The following is a 26,032-nucleotide window of genomic DNA, read 5'->3' on the forward strand; positions in this document are numbered from 1 at the left end:
GGCTGTAAAAATACCACACACACAACTGGAGCAATCTTAATCTTAGTGTGAGGGAATAGAAAAGGTCTAGGGGTCCACCATCCCTATGCTCTCTGAAAGAATAACACAACCGCGGACCTGTTTTTCTTCCCTGATGTTTGGATATTTTTTTCTCTGAGGAATCAGTTTAAATTCCAAAGTATATTGGCAGGTATACCTGAATATGTGCAGCTGCCCTTGTGCCATAGGAGGCTGGCCCTGGCTGCCTGGGAGCAGCTGTGCCAGGGAGGACAGCTTTTATTTATTTCATTTGATTTGAAAAAAATCTAGTAGGAGTCTTCTGAACCACCAGCACCTTGGACACCTTATAATATATATGATGATACCTTTTTTTATTGTGGGATAGGTCTTCACAATTTTGCTTTGAACAGAAGCTCTTCTGTTGGGGCTGCACTGAAACACTGTTTTTACCTGGAAAAGAAGGGAGCCTCAGGGAAACTGTAAACATCATGGAGTCCTTGAGACAGTTCTGCCTGTCTAAGGCACAGCTGTGTCTGAGGAACATGTGGCTTTCCCGCTGTCCCTTAGTGACATATTCCTGACACTGCTTTCAGTCACATCCCCTTTGTGCTGGTGCTGCCTCTGGCAGTGCCTTTCTTTGAAGCAGACTGCAGTGTGTGTGCTGTAGAAACGTGGCACTACTGGGAGCTTGCACAAATGCCATTTCTGGAGCTTCTTCCAGCTGTAGGGACATGGTGTATTGTTGTTTGAGGTGTCTCTTTGCTTCCAGGAGGGCATGCTTCACTTGCTCTGACATTCTGCCTCTTGTGCAAACATTTATACTGAGGCCACCTGAGTTTATAATGCTTTAACATCTGAATTTTATGCAGGTGTAAACAAGAAATGAGTTTGCAAGATAATGAAAAATCAGGCCTGAGGTCCCCAGGAGCAGGCTCCATTGTTATTTGAATAAGTAGACATGCAACAGTGATTCTAAAATCTCAGGAGAGTTTTTGCAAACATGCTTAAATCAAACTGCAGTTAGAGAAATTAAATTGAAAGCCATGTTATGGCAACAGCTGGAAGGAAGATCAAAGAAAGGACCATGGTGGCACAGAAAAAGAGAGCGGCATAGAGAATCATTCTTCCTTATGCTTCTGGCTACATCTTGATTTCATGCCACAGTTTACTGACCTTCTTTCCCTTTCCTCTGGGTGTTGTGCCAATGTAACTCTTTGTGGGTCAATGTTGTAAATTGGATCACTGGTAGGCTAAAAAGGCAGCCCTTGAGGGGTGTGCTTGCTCTCCCAACATGACAAACCATGACCAGCAGGGCAGCAGAGGGAACCACAGTTCATCTTGGCTGTTACATGTGAGCCTTGGCTTTTGAACTGAAGTAATTGGACATGCCTTTCCCATCAGCTGTTCCAACAGCCAAAGTTTGCACCTATAAAATAAAGAAACGTGCTATGTCTATTTATGTTTATGCGTACTTTGCTATGTAAATTATATTTAGCTCATTGCATTACAGGTAAAAATTTAGTAAAATTACATTCTGTGCATGTATGTATAAAGAAACAGGTAAAGGCTTAACCTCTTCAGCCCTTTGCAGGGGAATTCTTGGGTTAGTGGTTAAATGGAGTCCCAGCAGGTGTTTGCACCTCTCTCTGCCTCTCCCAGTTACATGCACACTGTGTATTTTGCTCTTTCATAGCCACTCCTGCACGTTGTGCAGGAGCACAGAAGAAAGAAACAGATGCAGCTTCTTTCAGAAAGCTGCAGGAAGAAGTTTGTAATGTGCTATTCAAAACCTGCTATAAATGAGAAAAGTATTGCTAGAGCAGGTACCTTGTGGGGTGGGAAGTTACTGTGAAATCCAGTCGAGACCACTTCTTGGATGAAGTCTGTTAGGCAGTAATAGCATTTGCCCAGGGAATTGTAACTCCGCCATTCCTTCCATCTTTGTGCCATCTCTGTGGATTGGGGGAACTTCATGTCCTCACCTCCCTACTGTTGTACTTCTGTGAGGGAAACTCCAGCTCTAACTAGGAACATCTGAGCAAAATATTTTGTTATCAGACAGAAAGAAAAGTTTCCTGCATTGGATTTTCTAACCATAATGTAGTAATGATAATGATGGAATGGAAGGCAATATAATTAATAGGATTAGAGGTATTTGGTTGGGGAACTGGAGGAGTTTATTACGTCTGCTTCTTTTATAAGTTTCCATATGCCCATTTAAAAAGTATAATCAAAACAATATGTTTCCTTGGTTTAGATATTAGTCACTAAGAAAAGTTCCTGACAGTGAGCTATAGAGATACATTTTCATGAAGGGTGAGTTTAATATTATGCACAAGGTGTGCCTAAATGGGTCTTTCTCTTTTTGAGTCAGCATACCAAGAACTAAATGGATAAAAACTGGTAAAGCATTACATTAACATGTAGTAATATTCAGTCACTGCAAGTTTCAATATAATTTATATTTTTATTAGCTGACATAACTTTCATCCTTTCATCTTTTCTTCTGCTATTTTAGCAGTCTTTTGTGGATTAGGAAGCTTTTAGTTTTGTATCTAATGGGGATAAAGAGTGGTGCAAATTTCAAACTCTCCATGAGCCAGCTGCTGTGAAATCACACAGAAATATTTGGAGCAAAGCTAACTTAGATTTCCTGAAAATTTGCCCCAGATGTGTAATGCACAGTTACATCTTAATGTCAAAATGATGTTTTCTTTCCTTGAGGTTTGCAAAGTTTCTCTGTGGCATTGCTTTTCTGGATACGGGCTATTTCTGATCTATACACCTGCACAGCCCTGGGAGAAGCAGATGGTGGTTGGTGGGGGTAAAGCTCCATAAACCTGGATAGTGTCCATACAATTCCTCCTTTAATTCTTATCGGGCTAGTAGAGTAATACTATATGAATCACTGGGTTTTTTTGATTGGAATCAGAAATGAAACAATCAAATTTCTGGTTTGAATTAGACGCAGCATTCTTTTCAACCAGTGACAATTTTATTTCTCTTTACATCTATGCTAAAGCTTAAAAAAAAAAAATGCATGAGACACAGAAATGTTTCACTGGTCTTCTTAACATTCTAGTACATCCTTTCATCCTGAACACCCTCTGTGACCAAAGCTATTAGCAGAATTCTAACCCTAAACTAGAAGCCTAAGAAACTGAGGATTCCATCCTGCCCTGTGTTATGTGGCTGTTCTTTTAAAGAGAAAAGGTGAAGAAGGCGTGTTAGCTCTTGGCACCACAGTAGCACCTGCAGGCTAGGCTGGGGTAGTGGCTGAGGAGCCAGCTGGCGCACCACAACCCTGAGGGACCCGTCTAGTGTTCCTGCTAAATTGTACATGGCCAGCTGATGCTTCACTCTGTAGCTTTTGGACAGAAAAGCTCTCCTTTGCCAAGCAGCCACCTGTCCCTTGCTTCCTTGAGAGTGTGTGTTCCTGCCCTGAAGAATTCAGGCTAGTGTTAGTGGTTAGTGCCTGTAAATACCACACACTGATCGCCACCCTCGTGTCTGAGCTTGCCATTAGCAAAAGAATAAAAAAAGATCTGTTTTCTCCTTAGCTTTGGATTTAGATATTATGTAGGCTTAATCTCCATGGCACTTTCTTCCTCTAATTCAACCTGCAAGGATTTATATAACCAACATTATTACAGACTAATTAAAACTAACAGTCTTCAAATGGTGTCACATACTTCTTTATACTTCCTTTGCTTGTGGCAGTGTGACAGACGGTGTTCAAGAATCCAGAATAACTGTGCTTGTTTCCTGTTATATAAGATGCCTCCTTAAAATAGACTGCTGACAGACTTTTTGAGTTGGTGTTTTTTTTTTTCTTTCCCCAAACTAGCTTCACAATATCACTGTGCTGTCAATGTGACTGCCTGTGTGCTCCTGCTACAATCTTATTTAGTCTTGGTAGAAAAGAACATGAAAACAAGCTTTGTTTTTGTCATTCCATGCTTTCCTGTGGCATCAGATAGAGAAGGGGAAATGGCATGGTCACATGCTCTATATATATTCTCCTTTAATTACTGAATGCCTCGCTCCTTGAAGTTCTCATGATAGTGAGTTTATCTGCAGCAAAGGCAGCCAGTCTCTCTCTGCTTGAGAGCCAGTTTTACTCCCAGCCAGGTGTTCAAGGGCAGATGCAATTCAGTCATGCTTGAAAAAATTCTGTGTCTTGCTTGGTAAATAATGATAGTGTAATCATGTCTTGCCCTCCTAACACACATCGTGGCAACCCAAGTTTGGCTGGCTGCCCCTCCAGCCAACTTTCCTGGGAGCCTGCTAAGAATCATATTAATGAGCTCCACGCATGAGCTGGTTGCCTTGTCTTCTAACTTTAGGGCTTTATGTCGTCTCCTTCTTCAAGAGAATAAATATTTTGTGTTTCTTTTTCTTTCAGCGGCAATACAGGGCATACATCATGGTATTGGATTCGGTCCTCAGAAAGGAATTGCTTTTATAATTTGGAAAATGCCTGTTCCTGAAATTTGTCCAGCCCCTTAAGTTCCCATTAGTCTCAGCAGGAGCTAAAGGCATGCATCACATACCCTAGGAGATGCCTGGGTCCTTGCAAAATTGGACTTGCCGAGGAAATTTATTATACATTCAGAAACAAGCGACCCAAGCTTGGCCTCAGTGAGCTTTGGAGCACGATTGTATCTCCAGAGAGTCACTGAAACTGCCCCTTACGTTATTGATTTGAATGTAATGTGATCAGAATGTGTCTCCTTGCAGTGTCAGATGTCTGAAATAGAACCATGCAGAAAGGTCCCACAGATACTCTGTTTCTCCTGGTACTAACAGTGTCACACACTCCATGGGTCTTCCTTCCATATCTTTGTTTTCAGAGACAGGTATCTAGAACAGAAAATAAATCCAAAGGGGAGTATAAATGCTCTCTAGCTGGAGGAACAGAATAGCAAATGAAAGTCTAAGTTGGTGCAGTGGGCAGGAGCTAATCATAAAATACTGTAACATCACCCCTGAGTGGGCATTGAGCTGCTGGTGATGAGCTGAACGCTTTTCATCTGCCTGCTGTGTTTCTGATAGTACCTGTTTAAATGGATGGATGTAGCCAGACAAAGAGAAAAACAGGTAACACAACAGATGGAAAATAGCTACAAGAGAACATAATAAAATGAAGGAAAAAGAAAGTCAGTGATATTGATGACTGAAAGGGAGAGATCTGTGGCCAGTGGCTTTGTCTGGTGCAGAGCTGTGCTGTCCCAGCTCAAATGTGAAGCACTGTGATGGTGTGGGTGTTGATCTGTGCAGGGAAAGTGAACTTGGCTGTGTTGCATGTGTGTGTTCATATATATATGTTTGTTATGGGGCATATTTCTTGCCAAAATAATTGTATCAGTAGAGCTGCTCTTGAGTAAATGCAAATTTATCATTAGGTAGTATTTTACATTGTATTTCCTTATTCCCCATGATGTTTAGGAATAAACTGACCAGAATAAATGCTTTCACACTAAGAAGGCCAATTGCTGTAACCATACTGTTGAAATTAGAGTGGGATAACTTATGTTTACGCAGTGGTAAAAAAATGTGCATTTATGTGGCTTGTCTGTCTATATCAGAGTTGCAGTGCTTTTGCATTGTGGACACACTGTGTATACCTATGGCTTTCCCACTGAAGTACTGTATCAAGGAAAAGAATAAAGTTTATATTTAGAAATCTATTATACCTTTTGGTATAAAAAGTTGTTGTTATCAGCTACTTCAAGCTAAAGTACTTTAAATCCCTCTTGCTCCCCAATATTTGTGTCTTCTGAGTTGTAACATTCATTCTTGAATGACTGCTTGAATGAGGCTACTTCAGTGATGCCCAGAGCTTAGGGTGATATTGCAAGTGGATAAAACAGAAGATTTACTAAAAATGACTTTGTGCATGACCTTGTGTGTGGCTGTTTACAAAACTGTGCAGAGCCCCACACTTTACTGTGAGTCTAATGGGTCCTGTTAAAGGACTGGTGTTAAACTTTGTGGCTCAGTGAGAGGGTTCAGGGGGAGTATTTTGGTTGTGAGAAATCAAAGTGCTATGATATACTGACATGTGCAAAAAGCCTTTTAGAGAGGGCTGATTACAAGCTGCATTTGCTGGGTACTAGGTCACAGAAGAATCAGGGTGGGAGCATGAGGGAGCAGTCTGCTCGAGGCTCAAAGAGTGCTGCACAGGTTTATTATGAGCCCAGGAGGCCTAAACTGATAAAGCTAGGCAGCTTGAATGAGTCCCAAAGGGATCAATATCTTTCAGATTGAATTAAATTTTCATTTTGTTCTGGAGCTTCAACAGGAATATGTTTCACTGTGAAGGAGCTGGAGAATTCTCTAACTCAAAGAGGCAACCCCAGACATGCCAGATCAGTTGGTCAGCTTAATTTTAACTACACTACCCAGTCAATAAGCCTTCCATCCTCTCTTGTTTAAATCAGCTAAAAGCATTTCAACCGAGAGCAGAATCTTGTGATGTTGGAAATGAAATTCTGAGTTTTATTTTCTGGCCAGTTTAGGTTATTTAAAATGTCCAATATGCCAAATGTGTGAGTGTGAGCAAATTTCGAGAATGGAAAATAATGACTTCTCTTTCTGCAAATGCAGGGTAAGGGAGCATTTGGCCTGCTTGTGCCTTGCTGCAGGGGGCTGTAGTAGGGCAAAAGAAACAGATTAATCTCTCTGTTGTCATCTGCTCTGGAAAGCAAAGTATATTCAATTTTTTCTGTATGCAGAAAGTGCTCTCTTCTTCTCCTGTCCTCTGTCTGGTATAAAAGAAATACAGTGAGAAATACAGTTTGTGTCCTATTCTTAGAGGGCCCATGTACATTTTAAGAGTCAAAAGATTTTTCTGGGGGGTGTTACCCCTTGTATTTGTAATATCTACCATGGACCCAGGAGACTCACAGACTGCAGTCCCTTTGGTGTCATGGAAGAGCAGACAAGATCCTTGCTAATTCTTCTGATATCCCTCCCCCCTGCATGCCTCACTCTCAGCTGTATTTCAGCAATATTGAACAGGAGTTACATTTTATGAAAAATCCTCTGCTAGGATTTTTCCCTCCTGAGGAGCTGAGGGCCTCAGGAAAGAAATGTAAACAATAACTATCTGCTGCTGTGGAATGCAGCAGGTGCATCTGTGACTGGTGCATGTTGGTTGTTTCTAGTTAAGGGCGAATCACAGATGCAGCTGCATTGAACTCTGAGAGTCACAAGATTTTGTTATGCATTCTATTCTTTTTCTTTCAAGCCTTCTGATCAATCTTTTTCTCTCTATTCTTTTAGTATAGTTTTAATGTATTAATTTAATATAATATATATCATAATATAATAAACCAGCCTTCTGAAAACATGGAGTCAAGCCTTGACTCTCCACACTTGGGGTGTCTCCGACAGTTACTGGCACTTGATTGAGGTGGAACAGAGCTGCAAATATTGGTGCTAGCAACAAATCACAAAAAATATTGAAATCCAAGTAAAACCAAATAGTAAATGCATTTTCCTGCCTTTTTTATATGAGACAGAATGAGTTTAGAGAACCATTTTTGCATAAAAATTTTGAGCTGTTTTTAAATAACTTATTTTCCACTTCTTGAGGTATTTTCAAAAATTTGCTTTTGCTGAGAAACAAACTTGTTCAGTGTATAAGTTTGTCCAACTATCTGAGAAGTGCCCTCAGAAGTGAAAATTAATTGGCTTTCACTGAAATTTGAACAGGTAATAAGCAGAAAGCTTCAGATTGAAGGCTTTACAAGTCATAAATTCTGCTTTTCTTTTTTTTCTGATGGTGCCTGTGCCACACATCTGTACAGTTCAATTCTTCCTGGCAATGCCTTACTACTCTATGTGGTGTATTTAATTTAATGGGTGTTTTGAATTTCACTTTACTGGAAATAGAGAAATAAAGAACAAAAGGTTTGTTTTAAAAATATCATCGATTGCCATGACTAATAGCGTTTTCCAGTTTCATAATTTCTCATAATCATTCTGCAGCATGATTAAAGTAGGTTAAATATTAAGGTCAGCTCCCAGTGGAGGTGGAGTCCAAGCCAGCAGCATGCTGAGCATTCCTGCAAGAGGCTGGGCACATGGGACTTCCCCTGCAAATGGCAGGATATGAGGACAGTTAGTGCCTGAGTCTTCAGTAGATAGAGAAAGTCTTATCACAAAACAGTGAAGGTGATGTGGGTCAAATTAGTGTCAATTTTGTTTTCTCAGCAAGAAATGTGGATTTCATTCAAGCTTAATTCATCAGCTTCTGCTGATTAGTTAACATCCTGCCAGAAAATCAAGAAGTTTTTAAATCTGTTTTGGTTACAGCCTTGCAAAAAAAAAAAAAAGTAGCTATTACCTTTTTTCACTTTGGAATTTTAGTTTGACATTTGTCCACTTATATTTAGATTAATATTCTAAATATTAAAGCTTTAGTTTTGAATTTCATAAATTTCTGAGACTGATGCCAAGTGATTCTGTTGAAAAATTTCAGAAAAAGTACATTCTGAAAGAAAAAATACATATTTGCATTAACTGTTCTTTCATAATATCATTGGATCATGGAGGAGTGGAGGGCACCTCAGGATTTTTCTACCAACTCCCTGCTCAGCTCTGAGATCAGACACATTGCTCAGGCCTTTACGTATTTGGGTCTTAAACTTCCCCAAGTACAAAAACTTCACAGTCTTGCTTGCCTGTCCTCGGGGTGAAAAAGCTTTTCCTTATACTGTGTCCAAACTCCTCTGGATTCAACATATGCCCACTAGCTCTTGTTCTCCTTCCACACCCTGGTGTGGAGCACAAGTCCATCATCTGGGTACCCTCCTTGGAGATACTGGTGGGGATGCAGTTAGGCACCTCCAAAACCACCGGAACTATTTGTGTGAATCTGCTGAGAAAACCTAGGTTAATTTAAGTTTTGCTTCCCACCATTCATGAATTCCTATGTGCCTCAGCCTGTCTCTAGGAAGGTGGGATCATAAAATTTCTTTTGTATTGTCTACTTTGCTTATAAGCTGTTGGGACTGGACTGATTTTAGTCTGCTAAGAGGAAGACCTTAGATTTGGACCGTAGCACGTTATTTTTGGTAACTCTTGTAGTCTCCAGTAGCTGGAAACAACTTGTATCAAAGAATTATCACCATCTCATGGTGGAGGCTTAAATAAGTACAAGGCAAAACTAACAGGAACTCTTAGAGGAGATTTTTTTTACTACAACAGGAAATGACTTGTCAGAGCTGGGCTTAAGTGCATTGAATTTCAATGCATTTGTGTTGTCAGAATAGTTTACCATTTGTATACTGGTGTTATTTTAAATGTGCTGACCTCAAAAATATTGATGAGGCAAAACTCCCTGTAAAACATACCTGCCTTTTAACCTTTTTATGGTTCTGCCAACCGGAAAGTTAAACAATGACAAAATGGACTGTGAATCTGTGTGCTGGCTGCTTTTTCTCCTGGTGTTATGAGAGGTTTTTGCTGAATGGGACAGATATGAAACAGAGTAGCTTTCTGCACAGTATGTGGTCAGGCTTTAGCATTCAAGGTAATAGAATAACTGTAATCATATAAGCTCCATAAAACTTACAGCTAAAGAATTTTCTTTATGTGATTTTGAGGACTGTTATTAAATGGCCAGTGGTTTGTGGGCCCCACATTGCAAAGTTCCTGTTAGTAATGTTTTTGAGCTGTCATGACTGCTCATGAGGAGAGCCAGTTGGGGCTGACTAACCAGGAGCCCAGGCCAATGGTTTGGCATTTCTTGTGTTAGCTCAGACATAGGGAAAACCTGCCAGCTATTTGGGAACTTTCACGAGAAGGCAGCGTGTCTGTACATCTATACCTTTAATATTTTACAGTTAACAACTGTAAGGCCTGTGTATATTTCTTGTTGTACACAATAACACTACAAGGATAAAACAGTGCACATCTCCTTCCTTAGTACTTGGTGGCAATGCTGGGACCTTGCAAAACAAATTGTCTGTACAAAAAGGCAATACTTCTTAATACCCAAAGGCTGAGCTGGATGGAGCCTATTTCTGACCTTTCCTTGGAAGATACTAGAGCCCTTGCCCTCAGCTCTGTGTCACTGAAATAAAGGCTACTCTGGTCTGAAAATGGGTTGTCAAGTAATCATGGTGGTAAGTGATAAAGATATTTGAATTAACTTGAGTTATAGTAAATATATCTGGGTTTTTTTTTCTATTTTAAACTAGTGCTAAACATCTTACTTTTATTTTATCCAAGTATAAGGGGTCAGCTTGCTTCATGCATTAAGCATGCAGTGACACATACCCAGTTGATCCTCAGAGCTTTCCAAGGAAAGGATAATGTGAGCACTGTCATCGGTCTGACTACCATTTTTTATAAAACCTTTTTTCATTGAGGAAAATAAGCTAGATTAATAGCAGAAACAACCTTTACCCATTCTTTTAAAAAATCGGCTAGTTATTTCTCTTTGTCCTTTGATTGCTCAGCATTTTTTCATATGATTGGGTTCTTCTTCTGATTACCAAAATAATTATTTTTGTCTTTGAAAATGTAGGTTGATTATGTGATTCTGCAGTCAATAACACAGCAGAAAAGGTGAATCTGGTAATTTTTATCATGTATGTGACTACTACCTTGGTTGGTAATGCTTGAAATTCAGGAACCAGACTAAGAGAAGAGAATAAGGAGAAAAAGAAATCAAAGTAATCAGACATGCTATTTCTCTAAATGTATCAAGATATTGAGTCAAGACAGTTTTCTTGATAGGTACTTGTAGAAATTCCAATTGTGAGGGTTCATTTGAGTTGTTATGTTTTTTGCCAACATTACTTTATGCGTGAGTGCTAATGAATGGTCCTGTTGCCAAAGGCAGAAAGACATCTGTCACCAAAACAGAGTTCTCCAGGAACTTATAGGTTAGAAAAAAAGATCTCTGCTGGAATACTGTGCTACCTGGTGAAGAGAATGTTGTGCATCAAACAGGAATGACATGAGAAGGGGTTTGTTTTCAGATCTTGTCATAGCTTTCTCTGAAATGGGGAGTTTCCCCTCAAATAACAGCTGTGTAGAGTAGGAGTCCTCTGTCCCACAGTACAGTTGTGTAGAACGTTGAGCTTCTCATTAAGTTATTGGTCTGCAAGCATATTCCTCATGTTTGTTTTGGTGCAATCCTGTTGCTCTGTTGCCAGTGAATTTACTCAGCTTTGAAGCTGATATAAGAGCGTGCCTGTGCTGTTAATTTCACAGAGTTTACCTGTGTGCCTCAGCTTTTACAAGACCTATCCTGACTAAAGTTTGAAGTCCTATTTGACTCCTCTCGAATTAAATAAGTTAAAAATAATGAGGTTTTTGGCAGTTACAGTACAGTTCCTGAAGAGAGTGCAGTCACTAAAGCACTGTGGCCAAAATATCTGAACTGCCACCCAAGATGTGAAAGATTATAGCCTGGGACAGCTTTATTGTTGCTATGAAATTGAATGCATGCATAAAAATAAAGAGAACAATAAGGGGCAAGTGTTTACTGGGCATTAGAGACATGTTTATTATACCTTCTACAGAATAAGCAGAAAGCTCAAATTATCTCCAGATTTTAAAGACATTGTAAAATAATTAAACACAAATACAAAGAATCTTACTGGAACTACAAATCCTGAAAATGTTCCTCTGAGGATTTTTACTTCATTCCTTACATATCTTACTAGGCTGCAACAGCACAACCCTGGGTTTGGCCACCCTGAGAATTAAAGTGGAATAAAGTCGTTCTGATTCTTGTTTATAGCTTGTAGCTTCCTGTTGGAAGGCAGGGAAGGAGGACTGAGCAGGGACATGGCAAGCCGGCTGCAAGATTTATCACTCTGTCTTTTTGCTCTCACTCTGGGTGAGAACTGTTCCATGTAGAGAGATGAGGAAAAGCTCCTGGAGGCTGTTCTTGCTTCTTGAACAAGCTTCCCAGGTGGTACCCCAGGATCACAGCAGATGGTGGAGGGGTGGCAGAGCAAGCCATTAGCTTGGGGGCTAAACATCCTCTAAAGCATCTTTCTGCTCTTTGCTTTAGGAGGTGCAAGGTAAGGCATGGCACAGAGGAAGCCACAGCTCCCGGCCAATTCTTTGCCCTCCAGACAGAAATACGAGATTTATATGAAACCACATTTCATACCACATGCCTCAGATTTTAAGGCTGGGAAAGACTTTGCCATAGTACTTCAGGCATATTAGCCATGTCAAATAAGTATGATTTAAAACACCCTTGGCACAAGCCCATTTAGGAGGTTAAAGCAGTAGCAGCCAAGCCAAAATAAATTTGAGGAAAGAAGCAAGAGAGGGAAAGGAAGTATGCAGATAGGGCAGTGGCAGATGTGGGGTCTCCCCTTTTGGTAGTAATAGTCAGGTCAACCTGGCTGTAATGTCACCTTACTGAGCCTGCATCACCTACGCAGCTGAATGGAAGAAATAGAATCAATTTTGGTGAAAATTCAGAGAGGGTAGGTTAGATCCCTATTATCAGAAAATGCGCACTCTGTCCAGTTTGTATGGGCAGCCTAAAGGTGATATAATTCAGTAAAGAAAGATCCTGGATGAAACACTCTTTAGTGACCCTGCGTGACTGAAAATCAAGACTGGCTTTTTCTCACAGAAAAGGAATCTGCATGGTTGTAAGTTTTCTGTATCCCATTGGTTTTTACCTTCCAGCTACATGAGGACTTTTATACGATATGGTGACTCATTTAATATAAACATATTTACCCAAAGCAGAAAACACACTTGGAAACCATGTTGGCAAACATTTGAGTTGGAAATAATAAAAACTAATGGCAGGATTCCAGGATACCTTTGTCTGACATTCTATCGGAGTTGTGGTTTAACCCCAGCCAGCAGCTAAGCCCCAAGCAGCCACTTGCTCTCTCCCCCACCAGTGGGACTGGGAAGAGAATGGGAAGGGTAAAAGTGAGATTTGTTTTTATATTTGAGATAAAGACAGTTTAATAGGGAAATCAAAAGCCACACACAGAGGCAAAGCAAAACAAGGAGGTAATTCAGTGGTTCCCATGGGCAGGCAGGTGTTCAGCCATCTCCAGGAGAGCAGGGCCCCATCACATGTAATGGTCACTTGGGAAGACAAACACCAGCATTCTGAACATTCCACCCCTTCCTTCTTATTCCCCCCACTTTATATCCTGAGTATGATGCCATATGGTCTGGGATATCCCTTTGGTCATTTGGGGTCACCTGTCCCAGCTGTGTCCCCTCCCAGCCTCCCATACACCCTCAGCCTCCTCCCCAGTGTGGGTGGCTGTAGGAAAAGCAGCAAAGGCCTTGGCTCTGTGTAAGCCCTGCTCAGCAATAACAAAAACATCTCTATGTTATCTTCACTGTGTTCAGTACAAACCCAAAACATAGCCCCACACCAGCCTCTGGGAAGAAAATTAACTCTACCCCAGCTGAAACCAGCACAGGCAGTTAACTACAACACTGCACAGGTTATGTTCTACTTTGTAGGTGACAGTCAAGAACTTCTGCTTTTTTCTGCATGAGGAATTATGTCATGGGCTGAAAAAAAAAGAAAAAAGAGAACATGAATACACCGGTTGTTTTGAGGGTGTGGCTGGTTAAAGGTGTCTTTCACTTACAGGGGCTCAACCTGAGACCATAGGATACGAATGTTTCATGCTGGTAGCCAAGACTGCTGATCACAGATATAGGTCTGTTGTATAACTGGTGATAGAGATACACAAATACGCTTAGGGAGTTGGCTCAAAGACTGAGTTCCAAATGAAACTTCCATCTCTTTTCCCACATACAGTAAGATACAGCAGGCAAGGCAGTTTTGGGTAAGTAAAGGTAGTGTTTTAATTGTTAGGGAAGGTCATTAACCTACTTTGGGCTTGTCAAATCTAGTGTCAAATCAAGGCTCTGGTAAGCCATCCCTTGCACAAATAAAATTCATACCTTACTCCTTGCATGGTACCCAGACAAGAATATTTTTATTATAAAATGGAATGTATATCTCCAAGTGAAGAAGAAAAATAGGTTTTTAGTTCAAATTAGAATTGTAAATATTTACAATAAATTAATACAAGGCTGTTTAGCATCCACACCTTTTGAGTAATTTCCTCTGTGGAAAATAGGATATGAAAATTAAATTTCAGTTCCTATTTTGACAGAGAAACTGATATGCCAGCTCATAGCCTCTATGATAGAATTTTGTTTCCAAGGATAGTAAGTACTGGATGCATTTTAGTGTAGTATGAACATCCAGTAAGGAATAAATAAATGATAGAGATACACACCTAAGGAAATCTCTTCAGATGTCACTGATGATGGAGTGTGCCAGTCAGTGTTACTTATCAATGATCTTTGCTGACACAAGTGGGAATAATATTTTAACTATCTACTTAATGTTCTACCATCTTCTGAATCCAATGAACCTAATGGGCCTACTGACCTTACTTTGACAGTCCTAAAATTGTAACTTTGTCTTGGATAATGTGTTGCTGAAAAAAAGAAAAAAATATTTTATCAAGCTGAACAAGCATCCCTTTAATTTTATTAGCATTAATTTAGAAGCCTGGGTTTGAAAATCCCAGCCTGCTTGTAAAGTTATATGGGGAAAAAAACAAACAAACTACCATTTCTGCAGAGGTGGGGTATGAAAACAATTCTTAATGTCCAAAGATATACACAATTAAAGTTTTACTTAAAAAAAACCAACAAAAAGCAGAAAATATCCTTTCAAGAAATTATCTCAGTCTTTGCTATGGATCAGGTGGACTTTCAAAGCAGTTCCCCTTTCCTGCCAGGGCAATGCATTAGTTTTATTTGGATTGAACTTTAATCAGCTTTCTAATGTCTCTCCTGCAATTTCAACTCCTGATCTTGTGATTATTGCCAGAAATCTTGTAAGCCTTCAAAAAGTCTCCAGCTGCTTGTTTGCATCAGGACTCTCAGGAAAGAAATAGTCCAAATTATCTGAAGGCGTTAATCCAAAGTATATTAGCTAAACTGGATTAAATATGCATTCATTTGGAAGGTAATTCAGTAAAATGACATTAAAGACAGTTCTGTTGTGAATGAGTATGCTCACACAGTGGTCTAATGCAGTTTAAATTATGCCCTTCGAAAATTGAATTTGGATCAAGTTCCTTGTGTGTCTCTGTGGACACAATCCCTACCACAGCCATACCACACACAGTGGGGAAGTGGTTTGCAAGGCACTGGAGCCCCCTGCACACCCCTGCATATTGCATAGCTGATATCACTTGGCTCAAGTGGGAGCTAATACAACCTGGAGTATGATCAGCTTATTGTCAGTACATAAAGCCATGCTGCCATCAGTGCCATCACCATTACTGCAGCACTATGCAGAGTCTCAAGTGGAAATCAGAGCCCTATTATACTAGATATTAAATGAAAGAAATAAAATAGCTGGCTTCTGTACAAAGAGCAGAGCCTGAAGAGCTGCTGGCGGAGCTGTGCAGGCTGTGAGCTGCACTGCCCTCCCAGGGTCCAGCCTGGTGCTTTGCCTGAGGAGTCTGGTGATCCAGAGAGGCTGCATGAGAGAGCCAGGCCTCTGACTTGCCTGGAAAGTTAAAATATGTGATTTTCTAACTTCCTGTGCTAGATCACAGGGCCAAATCAGTATCAGCTGGCATGAGCAGCTGTGTTTGGAGCAATGCTAGCCACTCAGGCTGAAGGATTTTGCTCACTCAAATGTACTCACAAGAAAGCCACCCTTTATGTATTTGTGTCGCATTGCAGCCTACGTGTGGTTATACTATCCTTCTCTTCCCAATTAAATGCTCTGGGAATTACCAGATGCTGACTGCCTTTTTCATCCCCTTCAAAATTCAATCCAGTCTGATAGGGCTTGTAAATGATTCTCTAGCCTGCCATACATTGATTTCTTCTACTCAGGGAAAACCAGAGAACCTGATGAAATTGTGAGAAATAGTTCATTATTTGTCATACATTTTGCCAGTCACAAGCCAAAAAAATATAAGGAAAATGCAGGTTATTCCATTTGTATGCAATCTCATACAAATGTTATAACTATCAAACTATAACATAATTCCAAGATTTTGAAAAGGCCAGGTACCTCCAACAATGTGTTTTCTTTAAGAAAATGTTGGCTGTGTGCTTGGTTGGGTGAAGAAGTGGTTAGTATTACACTGTCAGCTTTGTAAAAAGAACAGCAAATTCTAGAGAAGCATTTAGTGGCAAGAGGGGTAATGGCTCTGTCAATCAATTCAGGAAACTGCTTTTAGGAAATATAGTTATACCAGGGCACAAGTCAGTGAGACCAGATAGATGACCTTAGTAGATGGAGCCATTTCCTATGTTTCAGACTGGATTAATGAGCTTTTACACATGGGTAAAGCTTTCAGTATGTTTGACCAACACTTACATTTTCAGTTGTTGAACATAGAGTACAAGACTTCTCTTAAAATAATTCTATAGTGAAACTAAGATGTACAGAAGATCTTGATTCGGCATGGACAACTTGATAAAAGTGTTAGTGATGGACACTGTGGAAGCTGACATTAGTGAATCCTCTGAAACCATGGAAATGTTGCAAGGAAAGGGAACAATGGTTTTGATCAACACATTTTGAGTATGTTTTCTATGAAAAAGAAAGTGTATGCTTAAATGAGAGGGACAGGTTATGAACTGCACTCTTTAGGTCAGCATAAAGACAAAGGACAGGGAGGTGGAACAGAAACTTCTGAGTTCTAATTCTGTGTCTGGTCACTTAAAATCTCCTAGTGTTTTCTTTTATTGGAAACAAATTTATCTGAAGCGCTTTGCACTTGTCATTGGCTAAAAGAATACACTGGTGGTGCACACAGTGTACTTGTGACCAGCTGCCAAATGGTAGTGTCATACCGAGCAGTAATTTGTCCATGTGTCTGAGATATAAGTAACCTGTGTGTTACAAACAGAGGTCACTTGCATATTGAAATGTGTGCCTATGCACGTGTGTGCATATTCAGTCCTTCTTCTCTGACTCCTTTGGGTAAAATGATGTCATTACTTTTGTAACTTTTGAGTTGGATAATATAAACTGATACCAGTACAGCCAAAGCTTCTCAAAACCTAGAAGAATTATTGGTCTTGAGTGTCGTACTTCAGCAAAGCAAGGAGAGCTACTGTCAGCCCAGATTGCACAGACTGCTTTTATATGTATATATTAAGTCCCAATTTGTCTGCCAAAGCAAACAAAATTGTTCTATCCATCTCTCCTTTGAGTTGGTACTCCTGCTGACCTGCTCTGTTTAAAGTGCTCTGTTTTGCAAAAGGGAGACCACGGGACAGCGTGATTAATATTGATGTTATCCCTGGGCAGTGCAGGATGCAAAAGTGTTGGAACAAACCAGCTGCAATAAAGACTTGAATGTTGCATTATCTCTCAAAATAAAACACTTTGCAAAACAAAAGTACTGAATGTTTCTGCTCCAGAAAAGCTTAGTTTTTTTATCAAGTGCTATACAAAATTCAGCATTCTTATTTGAGAATTCTGTACTAATAAAAAAACTGTCTTCTTTGTTTCCCCTGCTTAGTGGTTAATGCAGCTGGAGTTTGTATGGTTGTCTCCGTCTCATCACTGGTCAGCATTTGTTCAGCTTTTAGACTGGCTTATGTTTTAAGAGGTGATAAAAGTTTTGAACATCTAGTGCAAGGTTTCTTACACCTCAGCAGAGTCACCTGAGCATTTATCACTAATTAACTCAAGCACAAGTATTTATTTTCTACTCAGAGACCTATGCATGAGACACAATTCTGTGTGAACCTTTCATGAATTTAAAACAGAAATTGCTGTATAGCTCATTGGCTTGGGTTTGGAGCTTTCTTACAGGCTGAATTGTTTCAGCAGGTAAAATAGTGACAGAGGCCTGATTGTGACCCTACATAATGAAGACTCTAAATGTGGAGCAACTTTGTGGTCGATGGCATTAAAATGGTACTAAGGAGTGAAGAACAAGAATTATAAAACTATCTGGATCAATGAGGTCAAAATGGAGAGTCTACATAAATAGTAACCTGATAAATATGTTTATTTGTTCTTGTTGATGAGTTTGAGGTTGTTTCAGCTTACTGTTGTTGCTTCTCCCACAGAGCTGCTCAGAAATTGAACCTGTCTTCCAAAAAGAAGAAGCACAGGCCTTCTGCATCATCTGTTCCTGAATCTCCTCTCTTCTCTACCTGCTTCAGCAGTATCCTTCAGACTTCCCCACCCCCTGCACCACCATGTTTGTTGAGGGCAGTCAGCAAAGTGAAAGACACTCCTGGTTTGGGCAAGGTAGGCCTTGTAAATGTCACTAAAATAGTGATTTTCTCTGGGAGAAGATTTTATCCTTGTGAAAAACATTAAGGGAATTGGAAAACCATGACCCTTCTCATTTGGTTTTGCTGTGTCTGGTCCCTGAACATGTGTAAAAAGACCTAACAACTTGAGTTAACTAATGCAAGTGAATTTCTAATGATATTGAGTTAACACAGACAGACCTAGCTCTGTAGAAGTTACACACTTCAAAGCCCAGCTACACTAATCCACCTGCACTGGGACCACACTGCTACTAGATGGAGTTAATGTCCATTCTGCCAGGAGGCAATATCCATTCTGGGTTTTTGGAGTAGCTGTCTCTGTGCTGTGTATAAACTGCATAGTGGTTGCTTGCTTTGGTGTATTTTGTGTTTCTGATCCCTTTGCTTTCCAGACAGGTGTCTTGGCTGGACACACTGTAATTTGCTTCTGGCTTATGTCTGCTGGCTTTCTGCCAGCACATTTACCTATACAAGACCTATGCTTTTAATGATAAATTACTCCTTTTTTCTTCTGTCATGTTATTTCCTCCCATTCTGCATAATAATTTCCTCTTAAAATGCTGTTTAGGTGCACACTTATGTTGATGTGATGGAGGAGGTGGGTATGTAGTTTGCTGTTGCTTTGTAGTTTGTCTGAGTGGCCCTTCCCTTTTTCCCTGTTACGAGTGGAGAGCCTGGCATATTACATCTGGGAATATGAGCATGCACTTGCTGAGAAAAGCAGTTTGCTTTAATCAAGGTAGTTTCTTATGCAAGCATCTGTGCGTGTGGCTTTCCCATATTCCTTGAATACTAAGCAGTGACAATGAATTTGGTGAAAGTTTTTGTTTAGAAGAGAAATTGTAATGTATGATCTAGGACTGCTGAGGATAGGATGGGCTTCAGAACTTTCACTGCTGATTTTGGATATTCACTTACCTTGTGCAGTTCCAGGGTTTCCTTTCAAAGGACAATGGTATTACTTTTATGGCTGGTTTAATGCCTCTTTGAAAAGAGATTTCCTACACCTGGGGCTTCCTTTCTTTCCTCTGGCCTAGTAGGTGGGAAGAAATGTAGAAATCTGTCATGATCTTATAAAACTCGAATTGGGATGTGTGTTCGGACTTCAGTGGGGGAAAGAGGAGTAAACTTGAACTTGTTCCTTGTTATAAGAAGTTGCTACAGAATAGATTAACAGGAGAAGCCATCCTCTCAGGAGTCTTACCTTTCTGTGCTTGGGACGGGTTACATCTGGAGGAATAATCAAGGGTGCGTGCTTGGAAACAGGGGCTCATCTCCCACCTTGGACTGCATCAGCACTTTTCCTGATCATTATTTTCACATGTCCCAAGGAAAGGATCTGCACACCGAGACGCAAACATAGCTCTGTCTAAACATTCCAAGCTGATTTGAGCCTTTCTTGTTCCTCTCACTACTGGTTTCCAGTGGAGAGGGCTTGGGAAGTAGTTTTGCAATATTCCCAAAAAGACCTGTGATTTGCTTCTGCAAAACCATGTGCAAGAACAGGCTCCAGGCTTTCTAGCTATGTAAGTAAAACTGAAATTTTGCAGCCCACATGATGAGGGAGGAATTTATTTTCATTTCAGACTAACTGTCTTGAAACTATCAGAGTATAAAAGTAGCTAAGAGGTTTTTAACATATTGACACACATGCTTCTTCAAAGAAGTAAATCAAATTAGGTTATTTCATATAGTCATACTAGGGAAAATTAATTTTTTTCTGCATGTCCATTAGCAAAAATATGTCTAACCAGCAGTTTCTGGAAGCCAATTTCATTTTTCACCTTTTTGCTTTCTTTTAGGAGTCACCTTATAATTATGACCTGAAGCTTGTATACTTTCATCAAAGTTTCCCATCAGTTTGCCTCTGTAGCACAATTTTCATTTTAATATGTCAGAAATAACTGTGAAGCAGAATAGGTAAATAACTTCAGGATAACAATTTAATTTTTCTGTCAGACTGGGAAAACTTTAGATGAGGTAATGGAATTTCCAGCTTATTTGCTTTTAATTTTCCTTGTTTATATGTACTGTTCAGTTAGGTTGGGATATGTTTTGATAAGAGTGTGTTAAAAAACAGTGACTTTTCTCAGCATTTTTTCTCATATAGTGTTTTCTGTAAGGGTACAAATTTCTAAAATATGAACCCAGGTGGAGGAAGGGGGTTCAGGGAAGCTAAATGTTGTTTTCAATATTTTAGGGGTTTTTCCTGGTTTGTATTTAAATAGCATTTCATGAGCAATCTCAGCGTCATGAAATTCTATTTCACTTTGAGTTTGAGTGGGCTGGGCAATTTCTAATGTGACAATTTGTTACTGGAAATTCTGGTTCACCAGAACTGGAGGGATGGCCATTGCCAGGGATTGTGGATTTCTGAAACTCCAGGAGACAGCTGCACACAGGCTGCTTGGAAGGCTGTGAGCCCTGGCACACATGCTGGGTGTTACTGGCTTGGTGTCAGCTTGAGATCTGTCAGTTTTCCAGGGGAGGGGGGTATCCAAGATGTGAAGGATAGGAAGTTGGGTACATCAAAGCTTAGACTTTCAGGGTAAGTTTAATTTCACAGTTTTCTAAAACAAAATTGCAAGCAAACAGTTGCTATTTTATATTTTCACTTCTACTAGGAATTTCAGAGTCTACTTCTCATTGCAAGATTAATGACAACGATTTATTTAAAATTATAGAATTTATCTTTCACGTGTAGGCATGTAATTTTTTAAAAAAAGTTAAAAGAGAAAGATCTGCCTACCACCAATATATTTAAAAGTTAGTAAGCAGTTCATTTAGGATGGATATGGGTACAACACCTCACTGAAGCATCTAAACTGATTAAGAGGGTTAGAGAGTATATATTCAGGTGTCATGCTTCATGCCTTTCCTTACAAAGATCCTTGCAAATCAAAACTGTACCAGCCTGGACTGTGAAAGAAGTATTATTTGAAAACTTCACAGAAGTTCAGCTTCACAGAAGCAGGAAGATTGTATTAATAATGAAATTATGGGACTGCATAATCAGTATTTTACTTTGATGTTAGATATACCACTGAGCCTAGCAAAGTGCTGCATTGTCAAAGTGAAACAAGTAAAGGATCAGATTTTTTGTTGCACTCATTTCCAAATAGCTCTTCCTGATGCTAAATACAAAGGTGTGACCCTATTCTAAATATATTAACAGGAGTGCTTTTGTGGATCATAAATTATCAGTGTGCTTTGGATTTAGATTTGCTGGTAGAGGGAGATGATTCTGAGTGGTAGTGTGGTATCCCCACAGTCAGTTCTTGAGTGTTTTCCTTTGAGCTGTGTGCCCAAAGGAAATCCTGCTCTGTAAACTGGAACAGCTTGAGCATTGTTTCTTCTCTCTCTGCTGTCTTTGGATCCTCATATTCTGAGTAACAGATTATTTTTACTGAATTTATCCAGAGAGTGAGTGCTGCTGTTCTGCATGGATGTACATGATATTTCCCCAAATCTCAGTTTTCTGAAAGATACTCCTTAAGTCTTAAGTCTGTTGTGTCCTTCCTAACAACAAGCCAGTAACAGAGCAAAAATGTGTTCTGTGCAGAAATGAATTATTCCATGCCTGCACTAAGATGTAACTGTACAGTAAGGCCATTCTAATAAGGTTTGCTTAGATTTGCTCCCCAGTCTGCTTCCCTCCATCCTCCCTCTACACCTCCTCTTCCATTTTCTGTCAGACAGAATCAGAAGTAAACCAACTTTCAGGAAATGTTCTTTCTGTGAAAGATGTTGTTTTGCTGAATCCCACATTTGACATGAAAAACAGCTAGAATGAAAAATTTTCTGCCAGCCTGAATAAATAGGTTGTTTTCAGGTGGCAGGGGGTTAGGATAAATGGATGTGGTCTCTCTGCTTTCTTTCATTTATTATTTTTCTGTGTGTAGTCTTATAAACCTCTGTCAGTGAAAGATATTTGTTATGTTTGGGCAGAGATTGGTTTACTTTTCCTTATGTATATATATATTTGTCGTTGTTGTTGTTGTTTTTGGTGTGGATTTTTCTTATTTGGTACTTCTTAATCTCAAAATAAAATAGCAATGCCTGGGCACTAAAATCATTCCTATGCACAAAGTTTCTACCAGGGAGAAGCAAGTCACCACTGAACTTTCTTCAAGTAGGCTTTTTGACCTATTAAAAGAACAACTGTAATTTGTGATTGTGTTTACATTTTATTTTTCTGGAGCAGCAGCACTCTTGTTTGCAGGGCCTAGACCTATTTTGCTAAATTACATGTAAATTCAGGTTAAAAACCCCCTGTTTCTGTCCAGAGCAGTTATGATCCCACTGTAGGAAAGAGGAGCAGACAGAGAGATACGAAGCAAGAAGAAACAATGAAGTGTTATTGATCATCTTGGTAGTGATATCCTCAACCCATCAGCAGGATAATATTAGATACCCTTTCTCAAGCTGGTGTAAAAGAGGAGATTATTAAAGAGTAAATAATTGATTATGCTGCAGGTGCTCCTAAGGGGCCCTTTCCAAGTGTGTAGAACACAGTAGGAAGTGGCACAGAGCGGGGGTTTGAGAGCTGAAAGTGAGTGAATGAGAGATGTGGTAGCTGGTAGCTCATCAAGCACAGGGCTGAGCATGGAGTGTGGCTGGGAGGGGCCTTCAGTGGGAACCAAGACACAGCCAAATAGCAGGAGTGGCAGCAGGACACTGGCAGTGTGATAGGGACTCCTGAGTCATACACCTTTCTCCCAAGGATCCATGTCATGTAGTAAAGACAATTCAGTTAAAAATAATTTTTCAGTGCCTGGCTGACGAATCTAATCTTTTGTCACAACACAGTATTTGATTGAAATAAGCCCAAAATCTACTATTCACTTTACACAATTCTGCAGCTTACCTTTTTCTCACATTGTTTTACATAAAAATGTATATGAAAGCATCAGAAACATTTTGTCTGACCTGACAGTGTGTCTACCAAACCAACACAGTATTTGTCAAAAGTAACAGTGAAGAAAGCTCTAATGCACAAGCAGTTCAGGTTTGTGAGTAGACTCACAACTGTCTTTTGGCTGGGACAGAAGCATATGCCAATAATTTGGGTTCACAAGCTGCAGCTGTCCAATGCCTTAAAATAGTCTTTGTTTACTTTTCACTAAATCAGGCAACAATTATTGTGCTGTCTTTGACATGCATTAATCCGAGCTATGTAACAATGCAATAAGGGTGTTAATAATGAGTAACTGTTATATTGGCTATGGCCTGTATAAATCATGGTGTGAATAGTACTTGTCAAAAGATGTTTTCAATAGCCATGTCAATTCTTTGTATCAGTGCAGGGAAAAAGATATTCTTACAGTTATGTGATTTGCAAAGTTGGTTTGAAGTAAACAAAATTGATTCACATCTTGTTTAAGTCCAAAAGGCACAGGAAACCTCCCTTTCTGCTATCAGAGTTTTCATTTTAACGTGCTGGTTGATGGATGTCAGGATTTTTTTTGTCGACATTACAATTGTCATACAGTTTTGTCTACATTTTTGTGATACATTGAGCAGGAGTTTATGAAAACCTGTGCTATGGTCAGCAAAAAACCCCAGCTCAACTTGCAAAATATGTTCTGTATTTCAATTCACTGCCAGCCATCTTTAAGGTATTGCCAGAAAGAATGAGAAGAGGTTCTCTTTCCTTTGTCAAGCAGAGATTGTTCCTTTGTAAAGCTTCATCCTTCAGGTGTATAGGGGCAAAAGTTAACGGATAGATGACAAAAGTGATTTTATACCCTCTATCACAGAAAACAATTTCTGAGATGAGAGCTGGTTTTTTCCCCCCAAAGTTACCATGGCTACTGAAAGGTGAGAGGATGACCCCTTGAGGCATTTAAAGGAGACATATGTGTTCATCTTCGTTGTCAACATGATTGTTGTACAAATTAGTTAGTTCCACTTGGAATGAAATCCAGGTGGCCTTTTGCCCTCCAGTCAGAATTGCTCAGAACTGTGTTCCTCCTCACGAAATGTACTCTTTGGACCCGGTGGAAGCTTTCTTGCACTTTGCCGACATTCCTGCTAGGTGGAGGAGTTTTAAGATCAAGCTGCTTTAAGTAAAAGGTGAAATTATTAGAATCTGAAAGAATTGCTGTTAACAAAAATCTCTTACCTTTGTCAATCATGTTTTTTATGAACACTTAGTGTGCCTTTCTCTAAAGTAAAGCTTATTCTGGATTTGGAAGTACCACCCCAAGCATGCCAGAAACCTGTCAGATTGCATTTTGGTTGACTTGGATGTTTAAAGTGTATTTTAAATAAATTTATATGCAGTCATGTTTTTCATGATTTAAAGAACAACTGTAACTGCTGTTTCTTTTGTTTTGTGAAGCTTCTAGAAGCTGCTACTTCCAGAGAACTGGAAGCATTGGAAGTGCTCCACTAATGTAGGCACCTATCTTTCTCTTAATTACTTTGTCTCTGCTGATTTTCCATTAAAAAAAAAGTGCCAACTTTCAAACTAGCAGACATCTTCCTCTTCACTAGTGGGGAGGGTGGTGTGAAAACTGCAGCAGAGAAAATGAGGTTTTTCTAGAGAGTAACTTAATCCTGAAGTGAAACTCTTTGCTTTGGGGAAAAAAGATCTCTTTCTTTATATATATCAGAGAAAAACTTGTATCCTAATCTGAATACCAGCTATTGATGATAGCAAATATGAACAGACTGTTGCTCATTAAATTCCTTTTTTTTCCTCAAAAAAATACTGAAATGTCTCTCCCTGTAGTGACATCTTCCTAGATGTATTCAGAAATTGTACTGATGAGCTTGGGAGCACAAGAGGTGGCTGGAGGAAATTTCCAGGTGGAATTGGACTGGACAGAAAAAATATGAAAAAGGCTGTACCTCAACTCACTTTGATGGCATGTTTTATTTATGTGTTAAAAGAATCAATATTTTCTCTATTTCTTTTATAGTACATTTCACCTGGGAAAAGAGCTCCAAAGTAGTATTTTTTTCCTTGGTCTGTTTTGATGAATTTTTCTGTAAACATTGGTGAACAAAAGGAAAATTAGCTTGCTCAAAATGCTTCAGGCTGGTGGTACTAGGTTTTGTACATTTCTAAGTGACTTTATTTATCCAGAACCCTCTGCATTGTCATATGATTTTATGCCCAGCAATCTTTAAGTTTTATGCCAGTAGACTGTTTCTTGCTTCAAGTCACTTAGTGGCAGGAATGACCATGATTTGTGGGCTCCTACTTGGCTATGGGCCTTATACACAAGGCTCACATTGGTCAATTAATGTTGATAACCTAATGACGCTACAGAAACCTTTACTCTTGCTCACCTTGTAAGTACTGTTTCAAAATATTCTCATATTATTGAAATAGTATGACAATACAGTGGCCATGTATTTTAAGGTCTCTTAAACTTTGAAGGACATGCAATTTTAATGAAAATTACTGGATTTTTCTAGTATATAAACCCATTGTTTTTAATACTGATCTCCTCTAAGTTTTTCTGAGATACTGTATTTTTATTTACTTTGCTTTTTAATTTAGGTGGTACTGCTGGTTGATATTTTGGAGCACTTTGATAGTTCTGGTAAATAACTTCCATTTCTTTTTTAAGGCTTTCACTAGTACTTTCCAAAATGCCCCCACTTCTTTCCTGCCCTCTCCTCTGCATCTCACCTCTTTAAATTAGTTTTAAATTCATGACTAAGGGATTAAGATAAATCAGAAAAGTCAAGGTGACAGAAACTGAAAATTTCA

The 26,032-nt window shown here is 39.4% G+C and overlaps 1 protein-coding gene across 1 annotated transcript in view; it reads left to right on the plus strand.

Moving 5' to 3' along the window:
* Positions 1-26,032, plus strand: part of KIF26B (kinesin family member 26B) — a 270,861-nt gene that overhangs the window by 153,233 nt on the left and 91,596 nt on the right. The window contains exon 5 of the mRNA XM_041477047.1: positions 18,097-18,280. Within this exon, the coding sequence (XP_041332981.1) occupies positions 18,097-18,280 (184 nt within the window). The remainder of the gene's footprint in view (positions 1-18,096; positions 18,281-26,032) is intronic.

The sequence above is a fragment of the Pyrgilauda ruficollis genome, unplaced genomic scaffold (assembly GCF_017590135.1).
Source record: "Pyrgilauda ruficollis isolate IOZ18807 unplaced genomic scaffold, ASM1759013v1 scaffold4, whole genome shotgun sequence".
Lineage (NCBI taxonomy): Eukaryota > Metazoa > Chordata > Aves > Passeriformes > Passeridae > Pyrgilauda > Pyrgilauda ruficollis.